Below are 17,351 nucleotides of genomic sequence, written 5' to 3' on the forward strand. Positions count from 1 at the left end.
AAATGAATTGAGCGGTAACCCTGTAAATTAAGGCCGTCAACTGCACAGAAATTGTTGGTTGTGGTTACACTGCACAGCAACCTGGGTGGGCATCAGCACAAGCTGTCTTAAATAGCACACAGTGACATCTAGTGCCTGAAGAATATATTATAGAGGATACAACTGACAAGGCCCTGTAAGGCCCTAAAGACACATTTAGGGGTTTGTGTTACTCTGTGCATATGAGAATATGGCAGTATCACAATGCATTTTCTAAAATAGGATTGTATGCATTCCTATATTGTATTACAGTAAGGGTAATGATACAGCACTTTCTGGGAATGATATCGTTCTGCTTTTCCAAGCTTTGTGTGAGGGGAGGCTGAGTCTGTGAAAACCTCTGCACTATAGAGTTCAACTATTCCAGAGGTTTTCTCCCAGCTGACGCTGAGATTTTTACTGGATCAATGTTACATTCGGGGATTCTGGGCATCGATAGTTGCTGTAGGAAAATGAGCAAATATAAGTTGAAACAAGCATTATTATTGATCGTAATGTTAATTATTATTTATTTTGATTAATGTTAATTCCTGACATCACAATTAATGAGGCCAAGGAAATGTGGGACACATTAAACTAACAGTACCTGAGTATCTGTAGTAGTGGCAATGGTTCTTTTCAGTATTTCATTCTTGTATAGTAATACCACAGATGACTAATTATAATTTACCAGTGTTCATTTCTGATTATACGTTATCAGTAATACCATGCTCACCTAAAGCTGACCAATGGGAAACTCTCAACAATTACAATGCTACACTTTTAAAACGCATACAATAAACAATGCAGTTAAGGTCCCTGAACACCCCACAGGTGTTTTCAGTTATCTGGGTTGGTTAATGCTGCTCAGTTTGAAGGTGGGCTTTACTATGCTGGGGTGTGTATGAGGTCAGAGGATTCCTTCAACTAATTAGAATGATAAAGGTAAAATTTGTTCCACCCTAACAGGTAAAGGGGATGTCAATCAAACAGTCTGTGTACACACCCACTCACACCTGAGAAGAGCCCTGATCAGCCAACATAAGTGACCCTACTGGTGTGGACTAAGGCTGGGTATCGGTTCTTCTGGACCAAACAAACCTAGTGCCATCGTAGCATCGAAACTTCTCCAGTCAAACGATACCAGCATTGGACCCTTCTATATAGCATATCAACGTAAGCACTCATGGATTTATTTGTGATAGCTAAAACCAATTCAGTCAGCATGCTATATTTGATGGAGTTGGTAGTTCTACGTGTCAAGATGCCACCAAAACATTCAAAAGTATGGCTCTACTACGCGCCTGTGGCATCTGGTGGTATTACCATTCACATGATGGGCATCATAGGATGTATAGAAATAAAAGGGTATCATCAAATGAATATTTGTATGACTTTAAGGGGAGTAGTAGTGCTAATGGTATTGTTTTAAACGATACCCAGCCCTATTGTGGGTAGAACGCAGATCTACTGCGTTGCTTAGAACTGATATGTTGCTTATGTCATAATAAATGTAACCATTACAATAGCGCACTTGGTCCACAAGCGCAAGTCACTCACCATTCTCCCACGAATCCCCATGTTTCCTTTGTCTCCCTATTGACCAACGCACAGTCAGAAGAAACAAGGGTCAATAAGGTTAGACTGAAGTGAGCTCCTAAAGGGATACCTTGACATATATACTTTACTTATTCTCACTACATAAATCTAATCTCATCTGATTAAATGGAATCTAATTTAAATAGCTTCCATAAGAAAAGCAGATACTATAGATCCCTAACATTGTTAGAATAACATTTCTGGGTGTTACTAGTGGGAAAGACATGCTAACATGGGTTAATGAAAGTCCTAATGCCATGGTATCCATTAAGGGCTTGACTCATTGGTGATGACAGGCCTCAGTCAGTGAAACATGCCATGCCTTACTCTGACACTACAGACACACATTCCATGATACTGTGATGCTGTGAAGAAGAAACAAAACCATTGTGCTGCATTCATGCATCCCAATGACAGATTGAGTTTAAGGCCCTGCTCCATAGCTTTATAAAGACTCACACCATAGATAAACATAAACAGGATGATGAGGGTCAGGCTGGTGCCATACATTGTTTGTAGCTATACCTACAAAAAGTAATGCAGTATAATTGGTATATAACCCACATAATCTTGAACCAGCACAGATGATGTAGTGTAGAGAGTGATAAGGTCAGCACAGGGAGGTTAGGACGGATGGGTGCGTCTGAAACACAGGACTCTCACACAGGACGCCACGTTTGTCACGTATCTTCCGTACTTAACGCCATTTCCATAGTTGTTTTAACCCAAACTATTATCTTTTCCTAACGTAACCAAGTAGTCCACAGTGCATTGCTGAGAAGAGTGTCAACATACTTTTGACAGCATTTGGAGACAGCCACTTGATAATAATCTCACAACATACATTATGGACATCTCCCACAACTTTCCTTTTTCGAGATTTTTTTGGAGATCAACTTTATCATACATATTCACAGCTCAATTTCCTGGAATGAAAGCCAATGCAAACACAGAAATCTTCTTTTGTACCACGATAGCAATTTTCTTACAGTTTCTTTGATAAACCCGGTCGTCAGAAAAAAATGTTGGCATTGTATGTTTCTGGAAACACGAGATTTTGTATATCGTCATTTCTAAATAACAAATAAGTTTCATTAATATGTCTCATATCAGCCTACTATCACACATAATGACACGACGTAGTGAAACAATGACCATCTTTCACACTCTACAGACGTGTTTTTAAGAAAGATTTGTTCTGGTTTAGCGACAGCGGAGGTTTCCTTACTTTGCTGTTTAAACAACACATGTATCAACCACTAAGGGCAGCAAACACCCGGAGAGGCTGCTCTAACAGAACAACAACTAGTGCATCAGCTTACAGACAGTTTAGAGCCATATGTTGAAACACCATAACACCACTGCACTACAGTACAGTGGCATGCTTTCCTGTGGTGCTCAGCTCTTACTGACTATTGTCTGTCTTTGCTCAGATGTCACCACTCAGTGTTGAAGGCAGTGCAAATGGCTGCAAAATACATGGCCTCAAGAAACTAATTAACTCAACAGTAGCTGACGAGAGTCATCCACATCCACAGCAGCATGGTTTTGTAACTGTATGGTGAATTCAGCAGCTAATATTTGATCAGAAACCTATTTTTAGTTGAGGAAGTATTTGATATTACCTCCTGGAAAGCCTGTTTAAAGCAAAGACCGACCTGTGAGTGCTGCATCTGTCCAATCAGATGTTAGAACGGTTCATGTTGATGTCTTAGTAAAATATGAACTGTCAATCTTCTACCCAAACAACACATTGTCACAAAAAACATATAGTTTCTGCTCATTACAAGCATAGAGTCTCTTTTCAAAATAAACCTCCAACGTACAAGATTGTGGTTGTTGCTAAAATAAGCACATTTGTTATTTAACTTGCATTTGTAGTACGGAAGTTAAACTTGGTTCTACAGCAGTCTACTGGGTTAAAGTCCTGTTTGTTTGACCCGTCCAACCTCCCTGAGCCTGGACATAGATTCAACTGTTTTCGGTACTGAAATATCAGATGTGCTGGTATCTCTGTCATTAGTATGTGGTATATTCTTTAAGCCTTTAACTACTATTAGGCTTCATCTGGGCTCTTTGAAGTTCTGTCCAAGTTTGTGATTTAAATCAAGGCTTTGGAATAAATCTGGGGGGGCTTTACAAAGCGCCTAACGTGATTATTTGCTGTGACCACAAAATACAACCTTCTCTAAAGTCGGTTTTATAGCCATGAGACGAATAGAGTGGACTGTGGTGCAACACATGAGCTGAATGAGGTTTTAGAGATTGCTCCTGCACCGATGCTGTCCGTTCCAAAACATGGTTTCTTGCCAGAAAATGTAGGCGTTTTTTTACTGTACTGACAAACACACACACACACACACACACACACACACACACACACACACACACACGAGGCCTTGCGCTGACAAAAACACTGCTATGAAAATGATTTATGCAGGTCCTTAGCAGGGCAATGTTAAGGTGTCTGAGGCATATTTACAGTCTTAATGGGCCTCAGCTGGACCTTGACTCAGGCCAACCACACACACACACACACACACACACACACACACACACACACACACACACAACTGAGCGCAGTCACACCAGCCTCTACTCGCCACCAGTAGAAGTACTGCCTGTGGAAAAGACACCCATGAGATCACATTTGTCTTGATATAGTTTTACAATGGATCAGATGAAGGCAGGTATCCAACCCGGTCTCACTCCCAATTCCACCAGGCTTTCAACTGACTCCAATAGAAACCCATCCACGTCATTATGAGACGCTTAGAGCAACCGAGAGTCCTTTTTAGAGTGGGCGGGATGGGTGGTGGACGGGTCAAACAAACACAAGACGTTCACTCAGGGGACCGCTCTACGTGTCAAAATAAAAAGCCAGTGTTGACTGATTTTGTCACGTGACTCGTAAGTCATTCGTTCGTCACGTGAGTCGTTAGTCAGTGAGATTAACGTCAATTACTACCTAAATCTAACTTCTTGTGAAGAGGGAAGTTTGTTTTGAAAAGACACTTTTGGTGTAACGAGATGAAACTGACACACTGTCCCTGACACATCCAGAACTGGAGCTAGAGGGGAACCTAGCTTGTCATAGCTTGAAGCTCAGGGCCACTGAACAAGCGTCGGTATTGGAAGAGCTTGGACTGAGAATATGTTAGGATATCTGATGTTAACTTCTATCAATTATGAGAGAATTATTTATTATCTGAGTTAGTAGGAATTGTACGAATGCTATAATTCTGAATGGGACGGAAGACAATGTGTTTGGGATCCATCATTATATCAGTGGGGTCTACCTTCTTTGGTTATAAAGACCTATACTTTCACATTCTGAAATAACCACATTCCACTAAAAACGCTGCTCCCTCATTTTCAATTCTTACAGGCCGTCTTTCCAGAAACCACATCTTCCCACCCTTATTTAGATTAAGGCTGCTGGTGATTTCATTTCCCGCTGCTAGACGTGTGTAATCAATCACAAATCCAAGAAGGAATCTCACCCTAGCTTTGACACAAACTCTGCGAAACTCAGGCAAAGAAACACTGGACGGGTCTCTGCTTGAGACGGTTTTATGGACCTGTTTCACAAGTGTGTTTGTCAGAACCTAATGGGGGATTGGTGGTTGGAACTGGCTTCCAAGGACAAAGGTCAGATACTAGATGGCCACCTGCTGTCATGATGGGAACCATGTGGGTATGACATATTGAGAGCGCTGGTTTCGCAGAAAGAGGAGAGCGTTAGACTGAAGAGAAAGGAGGCAAAGACAAAACACAAGCAGATTTGGTCAGGGAGATTGTATTAGGATTAGATTCAAGCTGTAGCAGAATTTGAATTAAAACAACCAAGAGGCCGTGACACGATCCAGCCAACAGCTCTTGATGTTATCAATGGTCAGTGTTAAGGTTTTACAGCTATAAGCACTCAGTTCCACTGCTGTACTGACATCTCTGAGCTTCTGAACTGAGAAGTGATCATAGAAATACTATAGAATCAAACTGTTTGACTAATTTTACTTCTCTGTTCTATAACAAGCCTTTGATTGAAGGTTCAAATTCAATGCAACCCTGTTTCCTGAAAAACACATTCATACTCACATCATTTGCAAAACATAATCTTGCCAAGATTATCTGCATATGTGGAAACATTTATTGAACAAATCTCTATATGATCAGCTATTGTAGTGCCTGTGAACATTCGATGAATCACTTTTGAACATTTAACCAAAAGCTGTTATCTTTTCTTAACTACCAGGAGTTTCAGCAGACTGTACCTGAGGTGCTCTGTGGGACCAATATCCCCTTCTTTAAAGCCAGACGATGTCACTTTGTTCCACAAGTGGCAATTACAAGATAATGGTGCATGTGCATCTTGAGTCAGTTGCTTTAAAGACAGTGACAGACAACTTCCCCACTCTCTACTTTGTTATGTGCTTATTTGATTTGATTAAACACACATTTTGATTTGGTAATCCAGTTTTGGGGCCCACTAATCCAGACTATGTATTATATGTTGTGTTGTGAACGGTTGTGGGGTGTACTTTCACTTACAGCTAAACTGCAGAGTCAATTATGTTCTCCCAGATAACGTTTGTTTTTGACTAACCATGAATATTTTACTCATCATAGTCTGTGGAAGTCTGCAAAGGGAGGATGTCGGGCTTTTATCCAAAGCGACTTACAATAAGTGTATTCATCATCGGTATTCAAGAGAACTACTCATCACCAGAAGTCATAAGTGCGTCTCCTTTAAACAAGCTTCTAAGAGCATAAACCAGAGCAAACGTACCAGTTACGTGACAAACTAGTTCTTTTAACCCAAACTAAAAATGTTTTCTTTACTAAATCTAACCAAGTAGTACAAGTTAGAATCAAAACTTTCATCTGTAAAGTAGAGTTTGTGTTATTTCCTCTTTCAAAAGGTGCCTAAATAGCCTACGTTTAAGCAATGCATCAAATATGTTTCCTCCAAAACAAATCCAGCAAAGGACATTAGCAGGATACAGATGAAATTGTTTAAGGAGGTTTGTACGTTGAATTAAAAAAAAAGTGTCTTGGAGCCAGCTATCATCTGATAATAACCGCTGATATATTTCATTTAACTAAATCTATGATCATTAAAACTCATTAGAAAATCCAAACAAAAACAACAGCTTCTCAGTAGAGAGCAGGTGAGAGATCATTACTGCAGTGAAGACTAATTACTCATGCAAATACTGTATATTCAGCCACACACAGACACAAGTTCAAAAACCAGTTACCGGAAAGCCTGCTCGTCCAGGAGGACCCTGAGAGAAGGGTGAGAGAAAGTTGGTACAAAAAGGAAAGAGTGAATTTACAGATTAAGTCCACATCATGAAATATGGCTGCACTGATCCAGACCAGAATGAAATGAACTGGAGAGGTAGTTACTTTCTTATATGAACAGATTTTATTTTGGCCTTTTCAGCTCAGTGACAGCACAGAGACAGAACACTGCTGCTGCAGTAACATCGCCTCTTTAATCTCAACAGGCACTCATTGAATCATGTTTGAACACAACACAAACATGTTCTGAACATGAAAGATTGGTTTTGGGAGAAAGCATGCATGTTTCAGCGTAACAAACCATTCAAACCTCCTAACTGACCTCAGCCTACTGAAGTAGCCTGCTAATGCTGATGTGACAACACGTCAGCATGGTGGCTTCCATCAAAAACAAATCACAAAGATCTAGAATACAATGGCTTTCAGTTATGGCCAGGTTGAAGGAACAAGAAGGAGCACATTGACAAAAGTCAAGTGTGTTTTGTTTTCATTGAGCAAGAGGAACACAAATGCTTCTTCTGTGAGCAGCTCTTGAGAAAAGGATGGAATGCTAATTGGTTGGAAGTCAAAACAGGAACTCTTGACTTTTTCCAAAAAGCTGATGACGCTTTGCTGAGGAATAAAATGCTCTGGAATGCTGGCATCGATTGAGATGGAGAGAGAGACAGACACCGACTGAAACATTGAAAGAGACAGACACAGAGACAGAGAGAGACAGACACCGACTGAAACATTGAAAGAGACAGACACAGAGACAGAGAGAGACAGACACCGACTGAAACATAGTGAGAAACAGATAAAGACAGAGACAGAGAGAGAGAGAGAGAGACATTGACTGAAACATAGTGAGAGACAGAGACAGAGAGAGACAGACACCGACTGAAACATAGTGAGAAACAGAGAGAGACATAGACTGACACATAGAGAGAGAGAGAGAAAGAGAGAGCAGATAAAGACAAAAATTCAGAGGTGCACGACAAAGCGCCTCATCCGCTTGCAGACCCTTTGTAGGCCGTGGTTACATCATTTTGTTGTGCAGCCTCACTACGACAAGTATAAACTAAGCTTGAGAGAGGGACTGAGAGAGACAGACTGAGACAGAGAAACACACAGAGAGACTTTGCTACATACAAGTCATTGTGCTATCGCTTTGATGTCTCCAGAGCCCGAGACATAAGCAAACTAAGTGGCTGCTGGGGTCCCCAATATACCGCCCAGGTTCTATGCTAAGTTTGTCAGCAGAGGAGATGCTGGATCATCAGTACAAGCGGAGGCTGAGTTGATCCACATACAGCAGAGCCAAACGCTCAGCTTTACATTTTTTTTATTAATTGTTAATGCTAGAATTCACTCTATCTTTTCAATAAATGTTTGTATATATCTCATTCTGTTATGTACTGTATATGTTTACCTATTTTTAGACCGACGGATGGAGCAAACAGTTTTAAAAGAGGGAGGATTGTAGTGAGGGTGCTGAGGAGTCAGGTGGGCAAATGGTTTACATGGCTCACGGGTCAGGTAGGAGGGCCCCTTGGCAGAATTTAGCTAAGGGCCCCACATAGGTCAGGGCCGGATCTGCATGTCACTGTGTTGTGGATGGATAATAGAGAAACTGTAGTAGTTCACATACAAAAGCAGTTAAGTGTTATACAAATTGCGGATAGTATATAAGAAACCAATGTACTTAACAGCCAATCCCTTTGCACTCAGTATTAGACCCAATTTAGTGACCGGTAGGGTCAGTCGGGAAGAAAAACTGCACAGTGTTGGTGCATTATTGATTTATGAACCAAAACCACACGTTTTCACGGTCTTGTTTTTTTACTCTGCTCTCATCCACGTGATAGAAATGTACTTGCACTTCCGTGTTTAAGGTTCTGGGTCAGTGTGACTGCTGCTTAGCTAGTCTACTAAAGCAGGCTGGCAGTCAGATGGCAGTGCATGAAGCTGTGTAGCCAGGTGCTTAGTGTGAACAGGCTGTATGGAAGTGCCTGCCCGTTAGCTACTGGGTCTCCACGGGCCGACAAAGGTCACCCACTGCCGGAAGGAACCCTTCACTTGAATTACACAGTAACCCTCCAACATGTGGCTCCCATTTGGCAAAGTGCTGCTGAATGAATGGGAAGGCGTGGAGGGGGTGGTGGGAGGGGGTTTATTTGGCCGGGGTTTGTGGGATGTATGGTCCCCTGGGTACTCCTCTGTTCAATAAGAAGTGAGTTGGGATGTATAATACCATTCTCATTGGTATTATTTTACTCAGAAACTGACTTGTTGTTGGTGTCACCCTCCAACTGTGAAAAATCATTTGTTCTTTTCATTTTCAATTGGGAATCCACAACTGTAAAATGCAAAAAAAAACAATTTGTCATTCGTGAATCCAACACAAAAAAAGTAATGACTTCAATTTCATGCTCATGTCAAAAATAGCCATGGACTTTGTTTGCCACAGTTAGTTTTCTGCAATAATCTAACATCTAATGGAAACATTCCATTAGCTCTTTGTGGAGGGAACCAGTGCGATGCTAACGTCTGGGTTGGCCGACAGAAATACACCATCCCTGCAGCACTCTCCTGTAAAAGCTAAAGCAGGATCACAACCTTTATGCTTCTTTAGCCTTATCAAGGTGTAGGAGTTTGGCATACTGTATCTCAAGCAAGATGTAAGAGACCATGTGGAACGTCTTAGAGTTTGAAATGCTCAGATCCCGTGGGGATGGAAGTGTAGTGAGAATGGAAAATCTGTCTCGCTGTCTGACCTCATGGACCTTGAAACTTCTACAGTAGTAGCTATCCCTCACATTTTCAATGGAGGGATAGAATGGCAGAGGTGAATTTGAAACTGACAAGCTGTACAAAAGTCAAACTCATAGTGGCCAGATGTTTGGAAACTTTGTGCCATGGAGGCACAGGAGTCAGGAGGTTTTCTTTTCAACCAAAAGCTGGATTTCAGTTGTAAGATGTGATCCACTTATCCTGTGCGTGCAGAGTTGCATGGGCTGAAGCCTATTCCAGCACTCAGTGGGCGAGAGGCAGACAGGTCACTCTGTCACACGACTGGCCGACGATTCACAGTCAGGTTCACACATCCAGGCACTCATTTAGAAGAATAGCCACAGAGACACAGAGGGGACAATTACACCCCACACAGAAAAAACCCAGCTGGCCAGAACCTTCTTGCCCTGAAGGTTACAGCGCTAACCACTGCAAGCCACCACTTACTGAATACCATCAGAGGCCAGGTACTTTAAACGTTAATTCACACAGTGAATATATGATCAACTGGGAGAGTCCGCGCTGTGTGGACAATTTGAAACATACAGTAGTTGAGATAATAAAGATATACAAAACAAAACATTTGCTTCATGAAATAATTTTATAATTATACTACATATGAATGAATCACTTATAATGAGCCATATAATGAAGCACTGCACATTATCACTGCATCCACACAAGGCAACGTATTGGCAACAGGTCATGTAGAAGGGAACCTTACAGTTTATCCACTTCATACCAAAGTCACTTTACCACATACAGGTCACACAGGGCGTCTGGTCTACTTACTGGAGGTCCTGCAAGACAAAGAGAAAGAAAGAGAGAGAGAGAGAACGCCTTTAGATTTATACAACATAGATTACGTAGAGACAGTCTGAATATGTCAAATGCCATGCTTAGGATTGGTTCATAGTGTATTGAATGCAAGGGCGTAGGTTTGCATAGGGTCCATAGGGACTAGTCACGACCAAAGTTTGGGAAAGACACAATTGTCCCCACCAATATTATGTTCATTTTAATTGCCTGTTAGAAAAAATAAGCAGACACTCAGATCTCCGTGGTCAACTCAGCAGACACTTACACTTTAGTGCACCTATATGCTGAAATTCACGGTAAACGCATTCACACGGCACAGATCGGAAGCGAGCGAATAGCTCTGAAAGTTAGCGGAAAGATTAACGTGAGACAACATCCGGTTTCTTCAGACGGACATCCGGTTTTCAGAATAAGATGCCAACAAAGTATGAATTATATTCACATTAAGTATAAAACATGCTGCCTGCATCTCGTGAGTTAAAGGGAAAATACACCTAAATTGTGGGTAAAGTGTCTTTATTCTTTGATCGCTGGGTCACCATCATCACCTCTGAGTTACAGCATTATATTGATGAACAGTAGAGCTGCATTCACATGCTCTGACTGTCATGAAGACAGACATTTTTGCTGAAACATGCTGAAACATTTTATTCCTGTTGCACAGCAGTGGAACAGGAATAGTCAGCACACTGAGCACAGATAGTGACGAGATAGAACTGCTACTGTAAAGGGAATACTGCTGCTAACAAGAACCTGATGTGTTTAAAGTGTTTACAAACCAAATGTTATTGACCTTTTGTTCATATAGCAGTACTTTTAAAATAAAAGTGCGCAATACACTACTTTTGAATTCATTATTGAACTGTGCCATAACAATGAGATTAATCGCAAAAAATCCATGCGATTAATCGCGATTAAAAATTTTAATCGTTGCCCAGCACTACTAATAATTGCATAAAGGAGGAAAGCACTTTATTTGTAGCCTATTAAGTGCTGCAGAATAGATTTATTTTTAATTTTTTAATTTTTTTTGTCTTTTTTTGGCTGCACAACTGGGAAAAGTTTTTTATATATATTTTGGATATAGAATATACTGTTACTGTATTATTTATTTGGTGCAGAATACTGTTTTGTATTTAAACTAAGGTTTTGTTACTGTTATTATGTTTAAATCAGTTCCAAGTTACACAAATGTTAATTTATTTTAATAAAGTTTGACTGTTCAACATAATATCAACCATGGGGCGTCGTTAGGCATTTATTAAAATGCCTAACGACGACAGTGATCTGAAGCCCCCCTCAAATGTTCTTCAGCCCCCCCAAATAATTTGGCATTATTGGCTTAAAAAAAAAAAAAAGAAGAAAAAAATATATATATTTTTATTTTGGTGATGTCATTAAATTAAAGTATTGTTTCTCACATGGACAAATTATTTATAACTCTAACATGCATAACTCTAACGTGCGTTCTGGTTTGTATGTTTTCTCCCCCTTCAAATTACAATCCAATAGCCTATCATCATACTTAACGATATAAAGTTGACACTGTCAGGTCCATTCTCCATCCATTGTGTGCGGTCCCTTTAAGAATTAGGATATGGGAGTGACGCGGATATTCTTTATTTTAGAAAAGTTCATATTTGTGTTGTCAAATTTCACTATGACCCTGAAATTCTGTCTCTTGTGTTATCATATACTGAATGCAAGCAAAACTACAGAGCAAAATCACACTCTTTCTGATTGAATCAATCTATGAACAGTCTGAAACAATGGATATCCTAAGCCCCCCTTTCTTTGAATCCTAGAAACGGGTGGGGGGGGGCAGTGTCCCTACCAATGCTGAGACCAAACCTACGCCCTTGATTAAATGCTGTGAACGGGCCCACTTTCTGCCCACAACGCCTCGTTTCCACATTGTTTTGTTTTGTGTCCGAGGTCCTGTATAGTATACTCGTATGCCCCCTAGTGTTCAACACGAGGAAATCTATCTCTCTGCGGATGGATAGAAATGCTACTGCAGATAAGGGAGATTTTGTCCGTTTTTCGTCTTCCAATAGACGAGTCATATTCATGCATTTTTTCCCAAGTGAGAAATTTGACAGCATATTTAGCTAGCATTGGTAGCATGCTAGCTGTGTAACATATAGAGTGTAGGCATAGTAGTTAAACAAAATATTTAAAAAACTAGTTTAATATGCGACGACCTCTTCACTTTCGTCAAGCAGTTATTAATTCTCTAATTAGCATAGAATGCTAAATTCATGTGGCACACAGTGCATGCGGTCTGTACGAAAAAATGGTCTGCTGCGTTTTTCAACGCACGAGGAATTATTCCCATACACAGCCTGGCTGGGCCATGTTTACAAAGACATGTCATGTTCAATCATTGAGACATGAACCACAGTATCAATTTCAGAATTTTAGAGGTCTCAATCACCGCGCATCTAAAAAGCTCCATGTGTTGTCCCCTGGGACTGCCACAGTCAAACCGGAAAAATGCCTACCGATCAATCCTGGGATTGATGGGAGGGAGATGCCAGACGATACAGCAGGAGTAGCCTACAACCGATGAACAGAAGAGCAGAATCCTTCCTCTAACTATTTCCACAACATCCAATCCAAATTAAGTCAAGCCACTTAGTTGCCCCAAGCAGTACCACTTTGGTGGAGCCCTTCAATCATGTGAAATCCTCTAATATAAAAGACTCAAATGTCATGTGAATTTATTGAGTGTTTGGTTTTATTAGCATCTCCAGACAGGGAAACCTTATCAAAAACTGTACCCTGTTTATTTCAGATCGTATTTGGCTCAGAAACTCTCATCAAAAACATATGTGAGGGACAGTCAGCCCGTAGAATAGACTTTACACATGGACCAATACTCTTCCCCTTGACCTTATCATGAGCACAATGAGGTCACCGGACAAAATCAATTACTGCTGAATCCAGACAAGGGCCACAAAAGATGCTGTTACGCCAATCACAGCAAGGTGGGGAAAACCACGAATGGCAAATCTCTCCTGTGAAAGGTCGAATCAAATCCCCTGCTTTATCTTCTGAGCAGGTTTATCACGTCTGCTCCTCAGACTGGTCAATTCCATTTGTTCACTTTGTACTCGTATAGAAGGAAAAGAGACAGTTAAGTGGAGGAAGGGGTTCTATAGACAACTCAAATAGGTCAAAAGTAGGAGTTCAGATCTGTAGTGTCAAAAGATGTCATGAATGTTACTTTAATATCCCCAACCCGAGGAAAGGACAGAGATTTAAGAGAGGCTGAGCATGGAGGATTTCATAAAACTGACCAGAGGGAGTGGAGAACATCCTCAAGTCCCCAAGGATGGTTTGACTTGAAACATCTTAGAGTAACCCATGATGCAGTCACAGCAGTCATGGGGTTATTGTAGTGATTTGATTCATAATTTGTCATTTTGTATATTTTGGGTTGTTTGCAGACTGGGCCGATCCCATCACAAAGACATGAACGTGCTTCACAGTGAAACTGCAGGTAATGTTTATTTGCATTTTTGCGAAACAATACAAGTCATCTCTTGCTGGTTTTAACTTTAACTTGACAAAACCCAACACTAATATTATCTATTTCACAGTTAACGGAATGGTTGCAGTCGTCACAACCTCCGACTTTACCTGACCTGATAGAATGGTCCTCCAACTTTTATACATGTTTTTGTTATCTCCATGATCATTTATTCACTAGGGACCTTACAAATCCCACAATAACCTAAAACTTTGGTCCAAGATGAGATTTCTTTCCTGCTAACCTGCCTGACCATAACTGCCATAGAATACGGGTATTTGCAAATTGTCCTCAGAAGATGATCCTAATGATTATATCTTTCTGATTAAGAGTTTAATACATTGAATACATTTGCTTTTGATATTCGTGTCTCCAGAATCAATCCATTCAAAGTCATCTTTAGAGCACCAGCAGCATCTGTCTCTTTTACCTCGCGCAGTCATTTCTGCGTTTGCTGCTCCCAGTGGTCGATACTGTGAGGCCTGTATTACTTCATTAAATGCACTTATGAGGTGACGGACTATAACTTTGATCTAACATTACTTGTTACACAATATAAGCACCCACAATCTTATCATATGTGAGGTCTCTGTTATGAGATGAGATCCGCTTTATTCCGATTTTAGTTGCAGCAGGGCATGACTGTTGCAGTCACTCCTGCAGTTGTCATCCACTCCCTAAAGTGTAAGCTTAGACCTTCTTTGAATGCAACAGTGGGGAAAGCAAACATGGAAGCAAGATTCCTCTGGCATTCTGGGCTCGCCATCACATCCTGTTGGCTCGGATCACTCAACCAAGGGACATACTGCAGAGCACCTTGATCCAAAGGCACTTTGGGAGGCCTGGGGGAAGGGGGTTCAAATATAGCGCATGAAGTGGCGCCTGGAGCGGGGCCGCTGAAGCAACAGCTTTACATGCAACAAGCAGGGGGCACAACATGAAACAAACGTTACACTCATAAACACACACACACACACACACACATGAAAAGGGATTTTGCTTGACTGCATTGATGTCATTGCTGTCAAAGTATTGCAGACACCTGTTGTTTCTGCTTATGTAACGGCACTAGTTAGACTTGGCTGGAAATAGAGATCTAATATTGGATGCCAACATGTGAAGTCATGGGCGTTCCCTTCTCCTGCTCCTATTGGAGGCAGTCATCTACTCAACACTGACTTTAGCATGTTCTCAAAGCAATTATGCAACCTAGGATGCAGTCTAGGACACTTTGCTATATATAGCAAGAACTAACAATGAGTAAGCTCAACTCTTAGTACTAGAATACTTTATTAACCTTCAAATCAACCATTGTATTGGCCCCTTTATAGTTAACTTTATTTACCTTTTGTGTCACAAAGATTAAACTGGTGTGGTGGGAAGGTGGGCTGCCATCTTGAGACAATCACTGTCCCACATGATACAGAAATAACCTGTGGAATTTCAGTTCTGAAAATATCCAGATCCAAACCCACCCCAGCCTCCTCATTGACCCCTGCTCTCTCAGATTCCCCTGCTTCTCCGGTTGCCCTTGTAAACACACAGCAGCAGCCGGTGCAAATGTTTTGGTTGCCAGGCTTCCATTTTGGTGAGCACCAAAGACAGATTCAAGGAAATACTATTTTTCAGATTACACTGGGAGACGATTGAAAGATAGGACATTTAAAAGCAGATAGAAACATCATATGATGGTCCACTGGAGGGCGTCTCAACGGCCTGCTGCGAGCTCATATACAACAAGTGTTTAACTGAACATTGAGGCTGATGCAGGCAGGAAGTCATTTTTTTAAAGATTGCCTTCCAATGTCACACATAGGAGTGCTCCAAAAATGACTCATGCACTTTTATGTTTCTGTTACAGTACGGTTACGTCATTGTTAAATCTGGATTATTGAAACTCTTTAGTACAGTTAGGGGAAGATCATCCGCATCGTTAACACTGGCATGCCGCTAAAGGCCCAGACTGTATTACGTAGGGAGTTACAGATCATAACTCCTCTATAATATCTACCTATATATTGCTGTGAAACAAAGATTACATTTGAACACATTTTTAATATGTTATAATTTACCTTCACCCAATACTAATTTCTACCGAATAGAGCTTGGAGGCATCATAATGCATCCTTAAAGGTAACGTTAATGTTAACTGACTGCACTGCACACCGGCTGCAAACAGCCAACCTTAACTTGCTCTCATCGTGCTGATTACAACACAGAATTGTTGTTCACATTGTAGCATTATCAGAGAACAACAGGGTGAAGAACATTGTTTAACCACAGGTGTGCAGTAGCGATCGGGCAGGTTGTATAAATCGGGTAGCCAGTGACATATCAGATTGGTGAATAGACTTGCGTACTCGACGGTACCCGCTTCAGCATTTTAGGCTGTATCGAAGGCATTTCCAGTACGAGTATCAGAGCAACTCTAAAAGAAACCATACAGGCTAAGCAAGATAGCCCAGATGTCCTTCACTCCAGCTACATTCCCCAGCTCCTCTAGATGGGGTCAGTTGGGATCCCCCTCAGACATGAGGGGCATGGCCGGCAAACCTCCAAAGGCATCATGATTAGAGACTATACCGGTTGCAACAATAAAACAACAAATAAAGAGAGTTCTGTGTTTGGAGTTACAAAGCTAATAACCAAGTGCAAATGAACAACTCTGACAAAGTGAGAGTTTAGGTGGTATGAGGCTTTCTGCAGGACAGTAAGGCACACCTCATCCTTTATGAAGTGGTCTGCAACGCTGTCATTTGGATTTAGTGTGATTTTTCATAACAAATCAAACAGCTTGGCCAATAAGTAGCCTGATGAATTGAGCAGGTGTTGTGAGGTGAGTTTGAGGTCTATATCCACATTATGCAATAAAAAATACCTTAATCCCCCTTTATGTCAAAGGTCTCATTTAGACATATGGTGACAGGACAGTGACAGGCCTGTTTGCATTGTCAGCAGAGCATATTCACTGACCTTCACAGCCATGAAGCAATCACTTGGCTCTGAATCCTTCAAATTTCCAGATATTTTTTGAAAAGGAAAAAATTACTCCGCTATGTAAATTCACTTTCACACTTCAAGGGTTTTCAGCTGCAGTTGTGCAAACAGTGGAGGGGATTTACTGAGGGCGTGTCTATCAAAGGATTCAACTAAATGAACTTTTGCACCCCGCTCATGGTGAGGAGGAACGCCTCCACATCTTACTGAGAGCTGGAAAAATTTCTCTTTGTGTTTTTTAAATGTCATGCCTTTTGCACACACACACACACACACACACACACACACACACACACACACACAC

General features: G+C 41.0%; 1 protein-coding gene across 24 annotated transcripts in view; it reads right to left on the reverse strand.

Annotated features, from left to right (window-relative positions):
- Positions 1 to 17,351, reverse strand: part of col13a1 (collagen, type XIII, alpha 1) — a 135,625-nt gene that overhangs the window by 52,546 nt on the left and 65,728 nt on the right. For 20 of the 24 annotated variants that reach the window (XR_004213703.1, XR_004213697.1, XR_004213695.1 and 17 more), the window contains exons 3-5: positions 10,489 to 10,496; positions 6,879 to 6,905; positions 1,579 to 1,614 (exon numbers count right to left, since the gene is read on the reverse strand). Coding sequence is in view for 5 of the 24 variants with exons in the window: in XM_031873090.1 (XP_031728950.1) it covers positions 1,579 to 1,614; positions 6,879 to 6,905; positions 10,489 to 10,496 (71 nt within the window). In the remaining 19 variants the exon portion in view is untranslated. The other 4 variants (XR_004213704.1, XR_004213693.1, XR_004213705.1 and 1 more) reach the window with 4 other exon arrangements.

This window comes from Anarrhichthys ocellatus, unplaced genomic scaffold (genome assembly GCF_004355925.1).
Source record: "Anarrhichthys ocellatus isolate YVR2014 unplaced genomic scaffold, GSC_Weel_1.0 scaffold68, whole genome shotgun sequence".
In the NCBI taxonomy this organism is placed as follows: Eukaryota; Metazoa; Chordata; class Actinopteri; order Perciformes; family Anarhichadidae; genus Anarrhichthys; species Anarrhichthys ocellatus.